At 42.8% G+C, this 22,637-nt stretch overlaps 1 protein-coding gene across 2 annotated transcripts in view; it reads right to left on the bottom strand.

The window, feature by feature from the left end:
- Positions 1–22,637, bottom strand: part of CSMD2 (CUB and Sushi multiple domains 2) — a 648,217-nt gene that overhangs the window by 20,396 nt on the left and 605,184 nt on the right. For both annotated transcript variants that reach the window (XM_072136727.1, XM_072136728.1), the window contains 12 exons: positions 21,744–21,890; positions 20,668–20,856; positions 17,116–17,301; positions 16,840–17,034; positions 15,787–15,960; positions 14,710–14,883; positions 13,316–13,489; positions 12,684–12,872; positions 12,354–12,527; positions 1,709–1,891; positions 335–511; positions 46–225 (listed from right to left, as the gene is read on the bottom strand). In XM_072136727.1, the coding sequence (XP_071992828.1) occupies positions 46–225; positions 335–511; positions 1,709–1,891; positions 12,354–12,527; positions 12,684–12,872; positions 13,316–13,489; positions 14,710–14,883; positions 15,787–15,960; positions 16,840–17,034; positions 17,116–17,301; positions 20,668–20,856; positions 21,744–21,890 (2,142 nt within the window). The remainder of the gene's footprint in view (positions 1–45; positions 226–334; positions 512–1,708; positions 1,892–12,353; positions 12,528–12,683; positions 12,873–13,315; positions 13,490–14,709; positions 14,884–15,786; positions 15,961–16,839; positions 17,035–17,115; positions 17,302–20,667; positions 20,857–21,743; positions 21,891–22,637) is intronic.

The following is a 22,637-nucleotide window of genomic DNA, read 5'->3' as shown; positions in this document are numbered from 1 at the left end:
CACAGCAATTGAAAGTGAATTATGGACAGGGATTTCAATTTGTACCTTTGCAGATTGGTTTTGTTCCATTCCAGGTGCGATCTTTTGTACAGTACAGTGTTTTTGCTCGGTCTGATTCCATCATATATCCAGGCAAACACTGAAAGGAAACTGTGCGATTGTATCGGAAGTCATTGTCTAGACGGATACCATTAGATGGTGTTCCAGGGTCCCCACAGTTGATTACTGTAAAAAATAGGCAATGGGTACATTTTAAATTAACAATTCTAATTTTTAAGTTATTTCTATAGTATTTTATTAATCTCTCTTTTTAATAAAAAGAAGCTAAATGTACCTGCACACTCAGGAGCAGTACCGGCCCATGTGCCATTTACAGTGCAGTCCCTTCTCAGTGGTCCATTGTAGTAGTAACCCTCACGACACTCATATACAATGGAGCTGGAGAATACTAGGCCATCATTGAATATCACTCGTGAGTTGCTGGGTGTTCCTGGGTTTCCACATGAAACCACTGCAAATTAGGAAAGGAAATTTAAACAAGAAGAACAGCTAGTAATATTTTCTACAGCTAGCACTTGTCTCCATTCTTTTCTATGTGTTCATGCACAAGACCGTGGAGTCAGTAGATAAGCTGAATGCCAAGGTCACAAAAGATAGGGCAGCTCCCATTCTTGCCCATGCGTGAACAGCGCTCACCCAATGCTATCACACTGGATGCGAACAAAGTTCCACAGAACATTTGCTTGCATCTCGAGAAGGTACAGGTAGCCTTATTCTGTGATAGGATGATGGTTCTGTGTTCTGGTAACAAAACAAGTCTCTTACTTGACTTAATTGTTTCTCATTTTCAATATTCAATGCTGAAGAATTTAATTTCTCTAATAAACGGATGATAATAATTGAAAGCTGGAGGGGGGTGGTGGTGTAAGTAGAACCTTTCTTTATTTTTAATTATAAACCTCCTGCAGGCACAGAACCAAGGTAAATGGGGCGTGTAGTGCCACACCCACCATTGCAATGTGACATTGATAGAAGAAATTCCATCAGGAGAAATTTGTCCTTTCTCTTTTAAAGAATTTAAGTAAAAGCAGATTCGACCATTTTAAATGAACAGATATTTACACTATTACAAAACATTACAGTAATATTTTACATTTATTGATAATACATATTTACTTTGTACTGTATTACTGTTATGAATAACCTTTTTTTTTAATAACATTTGAGTTGCCCCACGATCTATAAGGGACCCCACAGCATAAGAATAAGGGAATATTGGGGCCCATTCACCATTCACCATGTGAATGGTGTGCAGATGTGCCCCTTTCACTCCTATGGGGCTGCAGGCCATTTCAAAAGTCCAAGAGATACAAATGGAGGGCAGGTTGGGTAACTCCAGCTCCACATGAAGATCTTGTGATTGCTGGGGGTTGCAACACTTATACTCTATTAAAAATGATCACCTATCCATTTTTTTCAGGTTCAATATGCCTTGTAGACATTGTAGATTTTTGTGTATTCATTCTGAAAATTATTATATAATTAATATTATAATTAATTTAGAAAATAAGTACATTATACAAAATAGAAATAAAAAGTATTATTGTTGTAACTTTAGACATTGGAATGACTGTTTATATGGAACATAACTTTTTTTAAATGATAATGAAAAAACAAAACATTAATTTACTTCCCACAGTGAAAGTACCTTCACACTCTGGCTGGAATCCACTCCATGACCCATTGACCAGACATTTTCTCTCAGCAGATCCCCGCAGGATGTATCCAGCTTCACAACTGAAGCGCACTACACTATCAATGGTAAACTCATTGCCTTGTCGAAGACCGTGCGAAGGCACTCCAGGGTCCCCACACTCACTGGCACTTCCACCTGCAATACAAATAAAAAGATTTCACTTTATGTATTCTGATAATAATTATTATTAACTTCTGTTGAGTAGAATCCAACCCCTGGCACACATAAACAGTGATTTTTCTTTAGACTTGACAAATTAGTATTCATGATTACTAATGGGCATGGAGATGTTTAGCTGTGTGTGACTCAAAGTAATTTAGCAATAGTTACAAGGCTATTTGTGACCTTTTTTTCTTGTAATATAATAATGTATGTTTCTTGTCAATTTTACCATGATCAGACTGCTGTCCATCTGACACAATGGGGGTCATTTACTAAGGGCCCGTTTCGCGTTTTCCCGAATATTTCCGATTTGCGCCGACTTTCCCTGTATTGCCCCGGGATTTTGGCGCACGCGATCGGATTGTGGTGCATCGGCGCCGGCATGCACGCGACGGAAATCGGGGGGCGCGGCCGAGCGAAAACCCGACGTACCATATACTGGTAATCTGAATTTTAGAACACAAATGTGCGTGTGATCCTTGTAGATTGTTATATTTCTAAAATAAAAAATACTTGACAGTTTCACTTTCAGCATTTAAACAGTACAATGTAAAGTCATGTGTTAACATATTAAACATAGTTCACCTTACCACAGCCCCATAATGATGTAGACCACAAGTTACCTGAATCGACAAAACACAGGAAATACTCTGGGATAATTATCCATAGCTGGAAGATATCCAAGAGTATTTTCTACTGTTTTGTGTTGCATCATGTGGACCTTAAAGCAAACCTGTCACCACACAAACCCCCTAAGTCCTCAGTGTTTGTCCCCTGGGGGTGTTTGTAGCACTTCTAGGTTGCAGCATGAATGAGAAATCATATTTTATTCTTTTGTAGGATACAGTCAGGTAACCCCACTTCCTGTAGTCTGCTAACCCTACCTCCTGCAGTCAGTCTGCTCTGCCACCTCCATGTGTCTGGCCCAACTTTGCCTCCTCATTGGGATGTCATTCTCTGGCTATCTGCAGACCTAGGAGGCAAGTTCAGATGCATGGAGTGGGCAGAGCAGACTGAGGGCAGGAGGTGGTGTAACAATATGAGGGGAGCTGGTGGAGGTACAGATTGCCTTTAAAAAGTTCTCACACCTAATGCTGAACCTTAAAGGGGTATTCCCACCAGGGCATTTACATTTAATTGAATTTATTTGCCATATGTAAACATTTCTTCAATTGGATGTTAATAGAAAAAATGTTCCTGTGTACAGATAATTTCTCATAAATGTAGTCATGTTGCCCCTTACAAACGAGATAGCTTCCTCGGATACGACCACCCCACACTCTGGCAGCAGTGGCCAGACATGCGCTATTGACCTCTGCCTGACCTCCTGGCTTCAGCAATCATTACCACAGGACAGATGTGGGACATACAGTAACTCCCAGAAATTTCATATACAAAAAACTTTTGTTTCTTTGTGCACTCACTCCAGCAGAGGTGGCCGTAACCGAGGAGGCTATCTTGTTTCTAAGGTACAACATGACTACATTTATGAGAAATTATCTTCACACAGAAACATTTTTTTTAATAACATCTAATTGTAGAAATGTTTATATATGGCAGATTAATGAAACCGAATGTGAGTGCCCAGATGAGAATATCCCTTTAAGTCCGTGTTCACACAATGCACTTTAAAATGCATTTCAAGCGCATTTGGAGTATCTTCACCCCAAACGTGTATGTATTTAGACCCTTAATGCTTGGTCAGGTAAGTAGTAACGAGTGGTCTTTTTAACATGTTGCTACATGCCAGAAGCAGGCTACTTGCTTGCTTTCGGGCAGGAGATACTCCAGACGCGCTTGAAATTGCGTTTCCAGAAACAATTCAAGTTCAACCTGTGAACAAGGCCTTAGGTTATGTTTCTGCATTAAATTTTAAAACTCATTGCAAACACAACAATAAAAATACAATCAAAATACAACTGTGGTTTTTCCATCATTTTTGGATGCATTTTGCCTGATGCATTTTCAATGAGTTTTAAAACGCAATGAAAACGCATTGTGAGAACACTGTTTAAAATTGTACATCTAATGTTACCAGACAGTAGTAGGTGGTCCCACATATTCTATTTCGCTGCTGGGCCCTAGGCCACTTCGACTCTTGAACTATCTTGATGAAACTGGCTCCAAAGACCATTTCCATCATGTCCACCTGTAGACTTATGGCATATTATGTAGAGACACCACATACATAACAAAACTGTCAGCAGCTACTTGAAGATATTTTTTTGACATGAACAAGTTGAACTGGAACATTTGTGAAAACTGCACGCAAAGGTTAGCAATAAAAATCAAGACAAAACAAAATTCAAATTCTATTAGTCAAGTAGCCAACATAGTGGATCATCATTTATAAGGAGGTCTCCACAAGTCTTCTCCTATTCACAGGATTGGAAAAAATTATTTGATTGGTTAGGTCCGATCAATGGGGCCCATATTAATCATAAGAACAGGACTCCGCCTGGCAGTCCTATAACATTTGCCACTCCCTGCAGGTTGAATGGGACCTGTGTTTTTTCATCTCCATAGGTCACCAGCACCATTACAGGTACAAACCCCTTTATACAACAAAACTTAAAGGGGACAATTATGGACATAAAAAAGACAGCCGTTGCTTTGGAGCAGATGTGTCAGCACTCAGTCCACTCAGCATTATTATTATTAGGTAAATGTGGCTTGTAGTGTACTTAAAGGGGTTCCACCACCTCCAACCTCAAGCACAGGAAAATATAACCAGCACCATTTCTTTGAATAAGAGACAACAGATTTTACAGAAAGAAGCTTTAGAAAGTAAGGCCCCTGGCACACTGATAAGCTAATTTGCATCAAAATAAATTTTTTTATTTAAAATGACCAATTTCGAACAGAAAAGGTATGGCTAGAAAACATATAGAGTGTCCAACATAGTTCTGGATTTCTTGTGGGTAACGTAGGAGTTGGTAGACTCCCAATAAAATGCCACAGAAAAATTTAAGGGTGGCTAGACCTAACACTGCAAGAGTTAATCACCAATACTTATTTCAACACTCACATTAATCTTCCTAAAACACTTAACTGATTTCTTTTCCTTTTACAGCAGCCTAAAACACGGGCCATAAAGATCCAGGGTTTATGAGTTGTGACATAAAACTGCAGGGCAGATTCATAAAAAAGAGGGAAGGGGAAAACTTAGCATAGAGGAGAGAAACACAGACCTAAAATTCAAATAATGTTTCAAGGTTATCAAATACTACCGGCTGAGAAGACCTGGGAAGTAGAACAGACATGGAGGGCACTTTTAGATAAAGTGCTGTATTTTTAAGTAATGGGTATCATTGAATAAATGCATTACCTCATTACTGCATAACTACAACCTTTTTAGGTAAATTAATATTAAGTTGACTTTAAATTGACTTTCGGGACAAAATGACATATATTTGTTCATGATGGGTATCTTTTTCACCAATTTACAATGTGTATTGTCACGGGTGCTCCCGCGATCCCTGTCTCGGATCGCGGGCGCATCCGTGCACCCCCGTTTGCCCCCGCTGCAGGCCCGTCGCTGGACTCACCTCTCCCGGCTCCAGCTCTTCCCCGGACTGCTGTGCGCGCGCGTCCCCGCCTCCTAGGGCGCGCGCGCGGCTCCTGCCGAAAATTTAAAGGGCCAGCGCACCGCTAATTGGTGCACTGGCTGAACCTCACCTTTAAGAATCCTGCCTCTTCCTGTGTCCCCTGCCGGATCTTTGTGCCTCATAGCCTTAGAGAAAGCTTCCAAGCGAGTATTCCTGCGTTCCTGTGTATTCCTGCATTCCTGTGTATTCCTGCGTTCCTGTGTATCCCTGCGTTCCTGTGTATTCCTGTGTTCCCGCTCCTGAGTCCTGTGTTACCTGAGTTCCTCCGTGTTGCTGTGTTCCGTGTGCCTGTGTTCCCGTTCCCACCTGCCTGGACCTCCCGTTGCTGACCCCGGACTTGGACCTGACGTTGCATCTCTGCCGCCTGCCCTGACCCTGTGCCTGGACCCGACTACGAGTTGTCATCCGCTAAGGTACCTCGACCTCGGCTGCCACCGTGGGCTAGTCACACCTGGGAACGACCTAGTGGTATCCTGCCGCAGCAAGTCCAACCCGCTTTGCGGCGGGCTCTGGTGAATACCAGGTGCCGCTGGGCTCCGGTTCCGGGTGTTGGCTAGTTACATCTCCCGCGGTGGTCCAGAGGATCCACAGATCCTAACAGTAAGATCCGGCCATGGATCCCGCCGAGGTTCCGCTTCCCACTCGACCAAACTTTGCCGCCATAGTGGTCCAGCAATCCCGGGAGATTGCCGCTCAACGCGAACAGCTGGATCAAGTTACCACTATGCTGCAACAACTACTAGCCGCCCAGCAACAGCAACAGGTTCCCGTGTCTGCTCCCGTGGCTCCTGCAACCCCGGTCTGCCTTCCTGTTGCTGAACCACGACTACGGCTGTCTATGCCCAGCAAATTTGACGGAGACCCCAAACAGTGCAGGGGTTTTATTACTCAGTGCTCCCTACAAATAGAACTTATGCCTTCGCAATTTGTCACGGAGCGTTCCAAGGTGGCATTTTTCGTCAGTCTTCTCTCTGGGAAGGCCCTGGCCTGGGCCACTCCTCTTTGGGACAGAGGCGACCCGGTCACGACTACTCTTGCGGCTTTTCTGGCGGAGTTCCGGGCCGTTTTTGAGGAACCAGCACGGGCTTCTTCTGCCGAGACTGCGTTGTTGAATCTGCGCCAAGGCAACTCATCTGTGGGAGAGTATGCTGTTCAGTTCCGCACCCTGGCCTCTGAACTTGCCTGGAACGATGCAGCTCTCATCGCCACCTTTAAAAAAGGACTCTCGCCGCAGGTCAAAGATGCGCTGGCGGCTCGGGATCTACCGTCAACTCTGGGTGGTCTCATCTCACTGGCCACTCGGATAGATGTCCGGTTTAAGGAACGCGCCGAGGAACTTCGCTCTGAGCATCCTCAAGCTCAGGTAAGACGTTTTCCTCGCCTCGCACCTGCCTTCCAAAGACCGCTCCAGCCTCCGCCTGTGTCGTCTGCTGAGGAACCCATGCAGGTGGACAGAATCCGGCTCTCTCTGCAAGAGCGTTCCAGAAGACGACAGGAGAACCTTTGTCTGTATTGTGCCAGTCCAGGGCACTTCATCGGGACTTGTCCTGTTCGTCCCCCACGTCCGGGAAACGCCAGCACCTAGGGCTCTTGGGAGAAGCGTCCCTAGGTGTGTGCAAAGCTTCTCCACGTCTGATTATTCCTGTGCTCCTCAGCGTAGACACCGGCACCCAGATTCAAGTTTCTGCTTTCCTGGATTCAGGCTCTACAGCGAACTTTATGGACGCAGCCCTGGTCTCCCGGCATCACTTCCCAGTGGTTCGTCTTGAGAAACCATTGTCCATTGCCTCAGTCAGTGGCCAGATCCTTTCCGTGCCCATCCGGTTTCGCACGGAACCCCTGCTTCTGCAAGTTGGAGCCTTGCATAAAGAAAGACTTTCTTTTTTTGTACTGCCCCAAAGCACTTCCACCCTCCTGTTGGGTCTCCCCTGGTTGCAGCAACATGCCCCTGTGCTGGACTGGTCCTCTGGGGAGATTCTCCGTTGGGGCCCGGCTTGTTCTTCTCATTGTATGGATGTCCCTCGTCCGCTCTCTGTCTGGACTTCCACCTTGCCTCCCAAGCCCCTGGAGGGGCTTCCCGCTCCATACTTGGATTTCGCAGATGTGTTCTCCAAGAAACAGGCAGAGACTCTTCCTCCACATCGTCCCTATGATTGCCCCATCGACTTGCTGCCCGGCTCTTCTCCTCCACGGGGTCGGGTGTACCCGCTCTCGGTACCCGAAACAGCCGCCATGTCTGAATATATTAAGGAAAATCTGCAAAGAGGTTTCATACGTAAATCCTCCTCTCCAGCTGGCGCAGGTTTTTTTTTGTCACCAAGAAAGATGGCTCTCTTCGCCCCTGTATAGACTATCGCGGTCTTAACAAAGTCACCGTTAAGAATCGCTACCCCTTGCCGCTGATCACGGAGTTGTTTGATCGTCTACGGGGCGCGAGAGTCTTTACCAAGTTGGATCTTCGTGGTGCCTACAATCTCATTCGCATCAGGAAGGGTGACGAGTGGAAGACTGCCTTTAACACCCGTGATGGGCATTTTGAATATTTAGTTATGCCCTTTGGACTTTGCAATGCACCAGCCGTTTTCCAGGAATTCGTTAATGATATCTTCAGGGACTTATTGTACAGCTGTGTTGTGGTTTACCTGGATGACATCCTCGTGTTTTCTGCTGATCTCGAGTCCCATCAGTCCCATGTACGGCAAGTGCTCGGTCGCCTCAGGACTAACCATCTCTATGCCAAACTGGAAAAATGCCACTTTCATCAAAGGAGCCTTCCATTTCTTGGCTACATTATTTCCGACAGAGGCCTGCAGATGGATCCTGCTAAACTATCTGCAGTTCTTCAGTGGCCACGCCCAGTGGGACTGCGTGCTATCCAAAGATTCCTGGGCTTTGCCAATTATTATAGGCAATTCATTCCACATTTTTCTTCCCTGGTAGCTCCACTGGTGGCGCTAACAAAGAAAGGTGTCAATTCTCGTCTCTGGCCCCCTGCGGCTGAGGAGGCCTTCACGAGATTAAAGACGGCGTTTTCCTCTGCATCTGTTCTTACCAGACCTGATACCGAGAAGCCATTCTTTCTGGAAGTCGATGCCTCTTCCGTAGGAGCTGGAGCGGTTCTTACCCAGAAGGGGCCTAGGGGCCGAACTCTCTCCTGTGGCTTCTTCTCCAAAACATTTTCCTCCGCAGAGAGAAATTATTCTATAGGGGATCGTGAGCTTCTGGCTATCAAGCTTGCCTTGGAGGAATGGCGTCATCTACTGGAGGGAGCTCGATTTCCAGTCAGTATTTTCACGGACCACAAGAACCTTCAGTACCTGCAGACAGCTCAACGGTTGAACCCACGTCAAGCCCGGTGGTCCCTATTCTTTTCCCGTTTTGACTTCCAGATCCATTTTCGCCCAGCCGAGAAAAACATCAAGGCTGACGCCCTGTCACGTGCTTCCGATGTTATGGGGAAGGACTATGCTCCGAGACACATCATTCCTCCAGAGCGGCTTGTGCTGGCAGCGCCGGTGGACCTTCGGCAGTTACCTCCCGGCAAGACTTATGTACGACCTGGACTTCGAAAGAGGATCCTGACCTGGGGACATTCTTCTCGAGTGGCTGGGCACCCTGGGGTGCAGCGCTCTGTGGCCCTGATTTCCCGTTTCTATTGGTGGCCTGATTTGGTCAAGGATGTTCGGGATTTTGTGCGGTCTTGTGCCTCTTGTGCTCGCAATAAGCCCTCACGACAAAAACCAGCTGGTCTTCTGTTGCCGTTACCCGTGCTTACCTGCCCGTGGTCTCACGTGGCTATGGACTTCATTACTGATCTGCCGCCATCATCTGGCAATACCGTTATCTGGGTGGTAACAGACCGCTTCTCTAAGATGTCCCATTTTGTCCCTCTACCAGGTTTGCCTTCTGCCCCACGTCTTGCCAGTCTCTTCTTCCAGCACATCTTCCGTCTTCATGGTCTTCCCCGGCACATCGTTTCTGATCGAGGTGTTCAGTTCGTGTCCAAGTTCTGGAGATCTCTGTGCAATCAGCTGCAAGTGAAATTGGACATTTCCTCTGCCTATCATCCTCAGTCCAACGGCCAAGTAGAGAGGGTGAATCAGACTTTGGGATGCTATCTCCGCCACTTTGTGTCCGCTCGTCAGGATGACTGGGCTTCTCTCTTACCATGGGCGGAGTTTTCCTACAATTCCCTGGACTCCACTTCTGCTGGTTCTGCTCCCTTCTTTATTAATTACGGACTGCACCCACGGCCTCCTCTTCCGTTACCTGTGTCTGCAGATGTTCCTGCTGTGGAGGACTTGGTACAGGATCTAAAAGCCATCTAGGAACAAGTCCGTACCTCATTGCTCCAAACCTCTGCCAAGACCAAGCATCAAGCGGACAAGAAACGTCGGCCTTTTCCTGTCTTAGCTCCTGGTGACAGGGTCTGGTTATCCTCAAGGTACGTCCGACTGAAGATCCCTGGCTACAAATTGGGACCCCGGTTCTTGGGTCCATTTGAAATCCTCAGTCGCATCAACCCGGTAGCCTACAAATTGCGTCTACCTCCTAGCATGCGCATACCCAACTCCTTCCACGTTTCCCTCCTCAAGCCAGTCATCTTAAACCGCTTCACCCAACAAGTTCCTCTCCCTCCGGCCCCACAAGCAGACTCTACTGATGTCTTCGAGGTGAAGGAGATCCTGGCTACTAAGACAGTGAGAGGTAGGCGGTTGTTTCTGGTAGACTGGAAGGGATTTGGTCCTGAGGAGAGATCTTGGGAGCCAGAGGATAACATCTTGGACAAGAGCCTGCTCCAACGTTTTCTCAGGCCCAAGAAGAGAGGGAGGCCGAAGGGGGGGGGTACTGTCACGGGTGCTCCCGCGATCCCTGTCTCGGATCGCGGGCGCATCCGTGCACCCCCGTTTGCCCCCGCTGCAGGCCCGTCGCTGGACTCACCTCTCCCGGCTCCAGCTCTTCCCCGGACTGCTGTGCGCGCGCGTCCCCGCCTCCTAGGGCGGCTCCTGCCGAAAATTTAAAGGGCCAGCGCACCGCTAATTGGTGCACTGGCTGAACCTCACCTTTAAGAATCCTGCCTCTTCCTGTGTCCCCTGCCGGATCTTTGTGCCTCATAGCCTTAGAGAAAGCTTCCAAGCGAGTATTCCTGCGTTCCTGTGTATTCCTGCGTTCCTGTGTATTCCTGCGTTCCTGTGTATCCCTGCGTTCCTGTGTATTCCTGTGTTCCCGCTCCTGAGTCCTGTGTTACCTGAGTTCCTCCGTGTTGCTGTGTTCCGTGTGCCTGTGTTCCCGTTCCCACCTGCCTGGACCTCCCGTTGCTGACCCCGGACTTGGACCTGACGTTGCATCTCTGCCGCCTGCCCTGACCCTGTGCCTGGACCCGACTACGAGTTGTCATCCGCTAAGGTACCTCGACCTCGGCTGCCACCGTGGGCTAGTCACACCTGGGAACGACCTAGTGGTATCCTGCCGCAGCAAGTCCAACCCGCTTTGCGGCGGGCCCTGGTGAATACCAGGTGCCGCTGGGCTCCGGTTCCGGGTGTTGGCTAGTTACATCTCCCGCGGTGGTCCAGAGGATCCACAGATCCTAACATGTATTCTACATTCTGTAATACTTTTTTGCTTTATAGGTTCTATCTCTGATTCTATGTTTTCCTTGAAGTAGTAGATGGCAGCTAATGGAGAAAACTATATTGGTCTAAGGGAAAACCCCCTGAGGTGTCACACAAAGAATTTAGTTGAACATTTTAGCACAGATCTGCAGCATAATACAGCACCATCATAATGATTGGGAATTCTACAAATTCATTCCACTCACTGAATACAAAATCAGAAAGAATTTATGTAGTGGATTTGGAATCCACAGTATGTTACTGTATTGCTGTGGATTCTGGGTGTGGAATTCAACCCTAGAAATACAATGATTGAACTTTGTCCTATGACAGTAACAGGCTGGCCTATTTGGTTTCCTGCTATGTAATTTCTGCAGCCATTCTACTGTGTCTACTGTAAAATCACTATATAGGATGCTAATGTGAGGAAATAGAGCGCTTTGGGTTAGATAGAAAACAAGTTACAAAGTTTCTATTGATTTCTTCAAGGTTTGTTAAAAAGTCAGTGACCGTATCAATCAATTGTTCAGGTCTTACAAGTATATATTGTATATTGTATTTACTGACAGCAAAGTTCATCAGCTTGTGGACAGTTCGGGTCTACAAAATTCTTAGTATTGTTGCAGGAAATAATTCCTAATATTATTAGGATTACTGTTTATAGTCACTACAGTCATACTCACTTGGTATGTCAGTTACTTTAACTACATTAAAAATACTTACTGGAAGATTTAGATTGATCTAAAACAAGAAAAAAATCACTTGAGCATTTCTATGCATTTTGCATACCAGAAACACTTGCACAAATATGTAATTTTTTTCCACGATGAGTTTTTCTTCAAAACCCCTTTTTTAATTATAGCCACACCTGGTGTCCCGTTCTCACAAATTGATAGATTGGCAGGTCTGGCATATGTCCATACTATTTGAGCATTGGAAATTGCCAAGCACAGAGATCTACAATTACCACCAGGTCCATAGTATTGATTGGAATTGCAGGACGCATGCTCAACTTGTCTTTCCATCAATTAGTAAAATGGGACCCTGGTTCTTGTGATCGTGTGGGTCCAAGCAGCTAGTCCCATCTCTGATCAGATTATCCAATTCATTACAAACCCTTGAAGCAGTTATCAGAATTTCTGTATTTAATAACCTACAGATGTAAAAAAATTAGTTGCCCTTTTGAAAGTGAAGCAAATAGAAAAACCAGCTTACCTGAGCAGTGAGGTAGGAAGCCACTCCAGCGTCCATCAAGCTGGCAAACACGGGTGGCATTCCCAATAAGGGTTCGCTTTCCAAGACAGCTATACTGGACTGCAGAACCAACTGTGTATCTCCTTCCTGAAACCTGGGCATTGGGTGGAAGGCCAGGGGAACCACAAGAGATCACTAGAGACCAATAAAAAGAAATACCCATATTTAGTTGGAGATATGGCAACAAAATTTGCCAGACAAACAAATCTGTTGTAACCAGGTAATATCTGTAGTAGTAGTCTACCCAATGAAAAACATTTTGCTCCCACATTATTTGATAAGGTTACTTACAGTGGCAGCTAGGGAGATCTCGATCCCAAGTACCATCTCCCTGGCAGGAAAGAACATGTGTTCCCATCAAATAGTAACCATGACTGCACTCATAGGAGACAGATGTACCAAAGCTGAATCGATCTGGACCTTTCTGTAGAACTCGTCTGAGACCATTTTCCACATGTCCAGGATCTGTACAGTTCAAAACTTAAAAAAGATAATTGAAAGCTAAGTGAATAAACAGAAGCAAAAAAACAAGAAATGACAACCAGCCTCTTCATATTAACAACCACTCCTATCAGAGATAGGTCATCAATTTCAGATTTGGAACTCCCACAGAACTCCCTCAAATCAACATAGTAAACTGTGCGACAAGAACAGCTCTGTTCTCTGTGTAGTGGTAGACTTGGGTAACATCAGCTCATTTCCTAATTAAGGTAATGGAAATTCAGTTGTAGATGTAGAGTTTAGCCAATATATGAAGATCAGAACAGTCCTTCCACTTCCATTCTCTATGTTGATTCCGGTACCAATCCCGGACCCCCATCATCAGTTATTGATGACTCTTAATATAGATCATCAATGTGAAGAAGATGGAATGTCCTTTAAGGTTATTAAAAGAAAATACCTTAAAATTGTGCTGTACTCACTTCTGCATATAGGCAGGGCCTGACTCCATTGTCCATTGGCTTGGCACTGAGCTTGAGTTACACCTTGTAAAACATATCCAGGATTGCATGCAAACTTCACTATGTCATTTAGGTTAAATTGAGATCCTTGAGTCATTCCATTTCCAGGGTTACCGGGATGTCCACAAGTGATTGCTGTATGCAGAAGTTAAAAAGAAATGAAGAAATAAACACAAAAACATTATTTTAAAATCATATTTATTCCAATCACTTTATGGTGTTGTTAGTACAAGACTAGATGTTAGTATCCATTCACACATGATATTAAAGGGGTTGTCCGAGTTAAAAAAAAAAATATATATATATATGTGGCCGGGAGCGGGCTGCCTAAAATAATAAAGCTGTACTTACCTTCCGGTGCCCTCCGGTATCCAGCGCTGCTGTCGCTCCAGGCGCCATGTAAACAAACATGGCCGCCGGAGCAGCGCTGCATTCAGCTTCCGGCCGGCCGTGGCCGGGTACGCCTATCCGTCCCTATACACAGCATTGTGTATGGGGGCCGGAAGGTTGTCGTGTCCGGGCGGAAGCTGAATCCAGCGCTGCTCCGGCGGCCATGTTTTTTTACATGGCGCCCGGACCGGAGCGACAGCAGCGCTGGATACGGGAGGGCACTGGAAGGTAAGTACAGCTTTATTGTAAAACTCGTTTTTCCTCTTCCAAGCAGAGGAAAGTAAAAATTCTCTTTGCGGAGACTGACAATTAAGGCCACCATGTAGGCGTGTAGAGGCTTATATTGGTACACTACTAGGGGGATTCTGGGAAAATATGCAAACTTTTCCAGGATGGGATAAGGAAACCATGCCTCTTTTAGCTACTTTATAAGGCAGCTCTCTTGACATCAAGCATGTCCTACAAGAGGCCTTATGACATAATTAAAACCAAACCAGTATATCTATTCCAGAAGGAGCATATTCCAAATATTCCAGGGCGAAACAGTGCTGCCTACATTTGGGAGTCTGTTCCTTCTGAAATAGATATACTGGTTTGGTTTTAATGTTGATTGGTTGATGTCAAGGGAGATGCCTTACAAGGTAGCTAAAAGAGGTGTGGTTTTCCTTATCCCATCCGGGTAAACCTTGCATGTTTTCCAAGAATCTTCCAAGCAGAAGCAGACATTGTTCCTGGGTGAAAACAATCTTGAGTCTCATTTATTAAATAAGCGACAAGGAACCTTTTCAAAAGACATGCCCCAAATCATGATAATACATTATTTTTTGTTGTTTTTTTTTTTCAATTTTGATCTTGCCAGATTTGTCTTTTTGATAGATTTTCCATGTTAAGTAGACAAGTGGCATTAATGTATTGGTGACCCCTTTTTTCCCAGATTTAATCCCACTATTTGTACTTGTACTTACAGACACAGATGGGGGACCTCTCTGACCATCGATGGTCCTGCTGACATATCCTGACAGATTTTCCAATCAATCGGAAGCCTGCATTACATTGGTATACCACACTGTCTCGATAATTATAATTCTGCCCATTAATGAAGCCATTAACTATAGGTTCTGGTGTTCCACAGTGTCCAGCTGTGTTAAAAAACAAATATCAGTGATGAAAGTAGAATAGTAATGAGTTATTGCTATAAAATACATAGAGAGGAGTTGTACTGGTAAATAATTGGTGCATCCATAATACATGTACTTGCTGAGTATTCCAGAGTGAGGGACTTTCTAAAATAGAGGGGGTATCTATATTTTCTCATAAGCAGTATAGGATGGTGGATATGTCGATGGTTTTACTTAAAAATCCTTTTCACTGATCCGTTATTTCCATTATATTGACCTGAATACTGTTTTTGTTTGTAAATATGCAAGAGGTCTGAGAAGCTCAATAACACATTAATACTCATAAAGTGCAGCTCTGAATACATTAATGCATATTAGATTTTAATTATTTTATTTCAATATATCTGTTATCTGTATTATAAAGATGGACTACATGACGCATTAAGCGACAGGATACATAATTAGAATAAAAACAGAAAAATTAGAGAACCGATGACTTCTTCTGACTTCTTTGTATTAGAAAATATTTGTTTTCTGCTATTTGTCCAAGTAATTAGTGAAGGAATTAAAAATTATTTCTAGGAGGAATAACAGATAAATAGAATAATATGAATTATATAATTATATGACAGAATTAGATGAAATAATATTATTATTGGTTTTATGGGGCATACAAATATTTACTCTAATTTGTCTGGAGTAGTCAGTAGCAGTCTTCATGGCTGGTTTCTTCATTGAAAAAGAGCCTGACAACAACTAGCAGTGGTTACTCAGCTTTTAAGGTAGAAACATTTCTTTCTTTTGCAAAGTCAACTGGAAATATTCCAAGCATGATAAATTTTGCACTTGATGAATTTGGTATACATAATTTAGTCAAATGTGGGACTTAAATCTAAGGTTTGGAATCTTTTCTTATGTACTTACCCAAGCACTTTACTTCTTGTCCACTCCACAACCCATTTGCCATGCATTCTCGCACACGAGACCCCACCAAAGTGTAGCCACTATTGCATGCAAATATGGCAGTTGCCCCATACTGAGTCAACATGCCAATTTTATTTCCATTTGCTGGAGTTGGAAGGTCCCCACAGGAGATAACTGTGAAAAGAAAGTAAGTAAAGTGAGGTTTTGAATATCAAATCTGAATAACACTGATATTTCTGGAACATTACTAAACTAGCTACTCTAAATAGAGAATCCATTCCTCTCTCTTCGGGCCAATTATGGAGCAACTCTATTAAAAAAAAAAAATTACTTGATTATTTATTTTTTTTTTATGAAGATATGTCTACGAGATAAAATGCTACCAAGGTATGTAAGGAGTTAAGCCATTAGCCACTTCTCCTTATATGTGTTCTCTCTATGTGAACAGACTGGAGGGTTATTATATTAAGTGATAGGTGCACTATACTGGATAGTATAATATTATCACCTGCACTATTCACATTTCATTTATAAAATTAATAAGTATAAACGCTTTACATTACTCAATGGACTATTCTATGAAATACAATATATTGTACTCTGTATTTACAGAAAGTTTCATTTTTTAAGTATTAGACCTTGGAACCAGTATTACTGCAAAGGAAAATGTGCTAAGGAATATGACTACACAATGTTGCTATTTTTGATGTATCCACTAGTGGTTCGAGTCAAATAATAATTCTTTTTAATATGCCAACCGCATTTTCTTTATTCAACAAAGGAAATTGCAGCCTTCTATTAAATATATCAATCTGTAATATGACATATGGGTCATCCAGTAATAGAATAGCTTAGTGTTATCCATTGATATGGTAACTAAGTATCACGCTAGAATATGAAAGCTCAGCATCAGGCAGTAATATGACAGTTTTGCTACTATTCATGTTCTGAATAGCTCAAAATGACCCAATGATAGAAAGGCATATTCTACACTCTCAATGACACAATGTCCTAGTGATTTATAATATGGAAATGGCTTTCAATATGTCTCACTGTTGCAGGTTGGCACGTTCTCGCCCACACTCCATGATCCATTGGCTTGACAACTAATAATGCGTGGTCCCATGTAGTAGTAGCCAGGATCACAGATTAACATAAGCTCAGCTCCATACTGATACTGAGTTTTATGGATCAGACGCCAACGACCATGTTCTGTATTTAAACTGTTGATTTCTGGACATGTGACAGCTGAGAAAGAGAAATTAAAGATGTAAGAAGATGTCAAGTGTTCTACACTTTACCAACATGGACATGTACCGACATACTTACCTACACATTGTGGAGGGTTGTTGCCGTTGCTCCAGTGACCAGATGGAAGGCACTCTGAAACTGTATCCTCAGGACTCAAGAGATGGTGTCCTTCATTGCATTCATAGAGAGCCTTGGTGCCTACAGTGTATTCTTTCCCAAATACTGCCCCGTTCTTGGGAGCAGCTGGGACTCCACAAAACATCGCTAAAAGGAAAGGGTGGTAAATGGTCACAACTCTTGATACTGATAATTTTGTAATTTAAAACAACATACTGTAGGATTGTGAGGCAAAGTTAGTTTAAGTTTTGTAAGTAGATACAACCATAGCCCTTACAGTCTCTAAATAAAGAATACCCTAGTCAACAATGCTAAACATTGTTTATAAGAAAAAGGTCTTTCAAATTATGCAAATTAGCCCATTATGTTTCAGGCTCCATTGACAGCTATGGAACCCAGAGCCCCTCAGGCTCGTTTAATAATTTTTAAAGCCTTTTTTGTAAAAACAAAAAACTAGAGCTTAAAGTGTAACCGTCATTTCAAAAAACTAGGGCAGGTAATTTTAAGCCCTTTTGCAATTGGATTAGTTACCCCAATCTTGCTCCTTCCTCTTGTATTCTGCAGACTTCCCCTAGATGGCAGTGATAATCCACACAGACAGATATTGCAGCCCCCCTCCCCCCCCCCCATCCTTCTGTTCATAATGACGGTTACACTTTAAGAAGCTAGAGTGAAGCTATAGTGGAGCCTGCTAGGGGGGAAAACCCCCTGCATGTAAGGTGTACTTTTACAAATTGTAAACCATTTACACCTTACATGCAGGTGTTTTACCCCCTGGCCGGCTCCATCCTAGTAGATTTCCTTTATTGTTTAGTATTGTTGACTTGGGCATCGGACTTCTTTCTTTTAAACAGATCAAAAGCTTTATCTGCATAAGGAGTCCCAATGGGGACATTAGCCAAGAGTTATAAAATAATTACATTTTTCATAAACAATATTGAGGGATTTTAGAGTAATGTATGTGTACAGTGGTGAAGCTACCACTATAGCGGCTGCTACAGGCCTGGACTGACGGTTCATTGAATCTTCATCTTTAAAATAATCAAACATAATTCATTTATAGAGCTCCCCAGCAGGACTTCCTCCCTGTGCCCCAACATAGCGCCCTCTTCTGTTCAGGACTTCCAAAATGTAGAAGCAAATGCCTAGTTCTAGTTGATTTGAATTGTATTGGGTGAGAAAATCCACTTATATCTTTCCAAAATTCTAAAATAATATATTTCCATATATCTTTGGTGCTAGAGGTTAAATCTCCTAACACATTTATGACAAGCGGTAGTCAGAAAATCATAGGTTGGTACACAGAAGTCTAGACCATTGTGGCAGCATCATATGGCAAGTGGAGATGCAGCCAGGGGGCCAAATATCACAAGCAGGGAAATGATAATCTAACCATGAATTGTATGAATATAATTGAAAATTACACATGTGATTAATAAGACACAAGAATCATTTTCTTTTCATTCCTGCAAAACTCCTACAATGGTTAAATAACTGCATAAGGGAATATATAACTTTCCCACAATATGACAGCATATTGTACACAAAAAGTTTGAAATGGATAAAAAGCAGTGTGGAGGGTCTTTTATATAGTTTTATGTGTTCTGCAGCCTTCAGCTTTAAAATTCAATTGGAATGGCTGTCTGATTTCCAGAAAATTAACTATGTAAGAAAAAGGTGAATTAAGTGCAGACACAGCTCACAGAGGCCAACACTCAATTATTGTCTCAAAGTGTGGCAGCTCCTCCAGGCCTGGCCTGGTAACAAGGAGCCCGGCATCTTGTGGTGGCAGGTAATTTAGTGGCTGGACAGAAGAAGGGGGACACCTCGTGCCTCCAGTTGAAATGATAATTATGACAGTGTCAGGCTGGCTGGGAGGGAAGCTGAGGGAGATCTCCGTCTAGACTGCACGCTGTGCAGAATTCCAATGTACTAAGTGGAAGAGTGACAGGAATAAGTGTTATACAAAATCCACCTTGTGAAAAAATGCAAGCAGCAAACTTGATAACTATGGCGGTTTTGTTGCTTTTGCTAACATACATATTAATACATGATTCATTTTAATTACAATAATTTGGGGCACATTGAAAACATCATTTTCATCTAGAAAGCAGGGCATAAATAGGTGACTATGTAACTGAACTGTGCACATAAGTCTCTGTAGTAATATAAAAGGCTGAAATAAAAATATAGGCAAAAGTAAAAGCAGCCAAATTATGTTACATTTTTAGTAACAGGTGATTGTCCTGATATAAGTTGTTAGAATAATATAGACACTGACAGCCATCTGCCATCGGGCGATATCTTTGTTTCTGGCATATGTAAAACCTAAAGCACAACTTTGCCTGTTACTTGAATTACCTATGTCCAGCAGTTTCTTTTAAGGTTAGCCTCTCCCTGCAGTAGCAGTCTCCTCAGGCTGTATAGCTCTATCTCTGTGAAACCGTCCTTAGTTTACACTTATTTTCTAAGGGTTCTAACTGCTTCCTGCTTCCTCTGGAGGGAAGAGGGAATCATGTGTGTAGCTATCAGGAGATTCTTGTATCTGTGAAGATCTGTAAGTGAAGAAAGTCTCTACACAGAATAGTGAGGTACCCCTGATCCCTATCTGACCCTCCATCACAGTTTTTGAATCTGCAGAACTTTATCTGTTTCACTGTACCCCAAGCCCTGCTCTCCAATATGTACATAGAAGGGAAGCTGTTAACCCTTAGTTGCCCCACTACACTTTATGTAACTGTTTAACTGCTGTATTATACTACTTATTGCATGCAGCAGGTTCCTCCATGTGAAAGAAACGGTCAATCTAGTCACTATATACTCCTGCATATACTCGCTATGCTGAGTTTAGAAAATGTGTTTGTAGTAATCTCACTGGATTTACTGAATTATTTTAGTTACTTCTGAGTCACTGGAATTACATTTTCAGAGAACACAAACTATCATGGGAAGTGAGGGCTGCTTATCAACTCAGCTTTAGGGCAAAGACAGGAAGAGGTTACTGTCTAGCCACTTAACTGCTGCTGAGGAAGATTTTTTACAGGTAGCTTCAGAACATAAATTGCCATAACACTGGGAAGAAAAGGACAAACAGCACCATATGGACACCATTGTTTTGAAAGGGGGAATAACACATGACAATTTGGTAAAAATTATTTTTAAATCAAAGTTTTAGCTTTAATGAGATAATAAATCTTCCCAAATAACATGGTAGACCCCAAATAGCCTTACTTGTTTTTTTCGGGAACATGAATAAAAGCAAATGCTATAACATTGTATTGCACACAACATATATCATTTTCTGTCACTGTAAATTATAGATTATATTCTATTAATATGCTGAATGCAAAAAACTTCTTTGCTTTAGTACATTTTAGCATTTTTTAGAAAAACTTGAAATAAGGCAACTGCAGATGAGTTGGAAAAGGTGTCTAATTCTAGATTTCACAGGTTTGTTATGGATTTGACTGGAAAACTATATTAAACGCTTTGGGATTAGTATTCTAAACTTACCCTGACACAGTGGCACTTCTGAATTCCAGTCATAATAGCCTTGAGGACGGCGTAGGCATGTAGCTGAGTTAATTCCGATAAGTCGATAGCCAGGATTGCAGGTAAACCGCACAACTCCTCCAGGGGGGTTGATGACAGGACCCAGTACAGAGCCATGGAGAGGAGGACGGGGGAGACTACAGTATGCAGCTAACAAATAATATATAAAATAAAGCATACATAGTATATCATGAGCCGGATTTATTTTTTTTAATGTTCATGAAACAATAGCTGTGCAAAGGACATCATTGCTTTTGCTGCATCAACATAAAAGCACAAGCATACTAACAAGCACAGGGTTCATTGCACATCATGTCAATAAAACCTTGACTTTTCTCATCAGCCATACTAAAAAAATATTTACATCTACAAAAAGTTCAATATATCTAATCATAGGTCTCATGTAGTCATTAGGAATCTCAAGTCTGCCAAAAAATGTCTAGACTACAGAAGTCATACAGTATTTGTATTAGTGTAATTCTGATAATTAAAGGAAACTGTCAGGACTCATTTTTTCTATAGATACCAGCCCCAGCATTTGCAGCCTCATAAAATAATCCTTTTTCTACTACAGAAAAGTCTTGATATCATTTTTTAAAAATAGTTTTAAGCAAATTTTCCTTAATTGGTCACATGTTTTGGGAGAAGCTTTATATAGTCAAGTTGGTTGGTAGAAACAGTAAGGAACATGTGAATCACAGCTCACAGAGCGCTATTTACTACTATAGCTAGAAGACTAGATTATGCTGCTTCCTGGGTATCCATGACTATTTAAGGCCACTAAAATTTAGAAAGAAGCACCAAAGGAAAGGTCATTGCTTGAAGCTGAACATGCTGGGTCCATTTCTCTTTTAAATGTGACACTGGTTGTGTCTGAGAAGTAGAAAATGTCACGTTATTATATGTTACATTTCCAACTACTTCTGCACATTTTGTATATCTACTCCCACATATATTTATACAACTGTTTCCTAAAAAACTGTCAGCACTTATCTATCCTCAACCATTGGCCATGACAAACAATTTGTCCATCTTACCTGAATATCTTATCTTAAAACCCTTCCTGCTATACGCATGGTCAGATATCCACCGCAGAAGAACCTTGTTTCCTGTACTTGTAAAGGTCATGGGAGCTGAATAGTTGCCACTCAAGGATGAGAGCAGTGTGCTCTGACCAGAGGGTCCTAAAAAGAGATGATACAAAACCAAACCCAATAAAGCTGCACGTATGATACATATACAGTATGCAATGTTTATAAACAAAATATATTTTACTTCTAGAAGACAGCCATTACAGTAACTTCTATAGAAATAGCTTCTTAAAGGGGTTGTCCGAGTTTAAAAAAAAAAAAATATGTGGCCGGGAGCGGGGTTACTAAAACAAAAAAGCTGTACTTACCTCCCGGTGCCCTCCCGTATCCAGCGCTGCTGTCGCTCCGGTCCGAAGGGCCATGTAAACAAACATGGCCGCCGGAGCAGCGCTGGACTCAGCTTCCGGCCGGCCGTGGCCGGGTACGCCTATCCGTCCCTATACACAGCATTGTGTATGGGGACCGGAAGGTTGTCGCATCCGGCCGGAAGCTGAATGCAGCGCTGCTCCGGCGGCCATGTTTGTTTACATGGCCCCCGGACCGGAGCGACAGCAGCGCTGGATACGGGAGGGCACCGGGAGGTAAGTACAGCTTTATTGTTTTAGTAACCCCGCTCCCGGCCACATATATATTTTTTTTTAAACTCGGACAACCCCTTTAATGGGAATTATGTTGTTTATTCAATGTTTAGTTATTTTGGAATACTAGTAATGTAGATCACAGAGCACAGTAATAAAATAAGATTTTGCCAGCAGCTTCTTAACAGTTAACACCCACGGTTGGTGCCAGTTGTGATTGCGGGTTTTTACTTGTGTGGGTTCTCATTCGATAACCAAATGT

This window comes from Engystomops pustulosus, chromosome 2 (genome assembly GCF_040894005.1).
Source record: "Engystomops pustulosus chromosome 2, aEngPut4.maternal, whole genome shotgun sequence".
Taxonomy (NCBI): Eukaryota; Metazoa; Chordata; class Amphibia; order Anura; family Leptodactylidae; genus Engystomops; species Engystomops pustulosus.
Note: the sequence above shows the minus strand (reverse complement) of the source record. Positions and strands in the feature narration are given on the sequence as shown.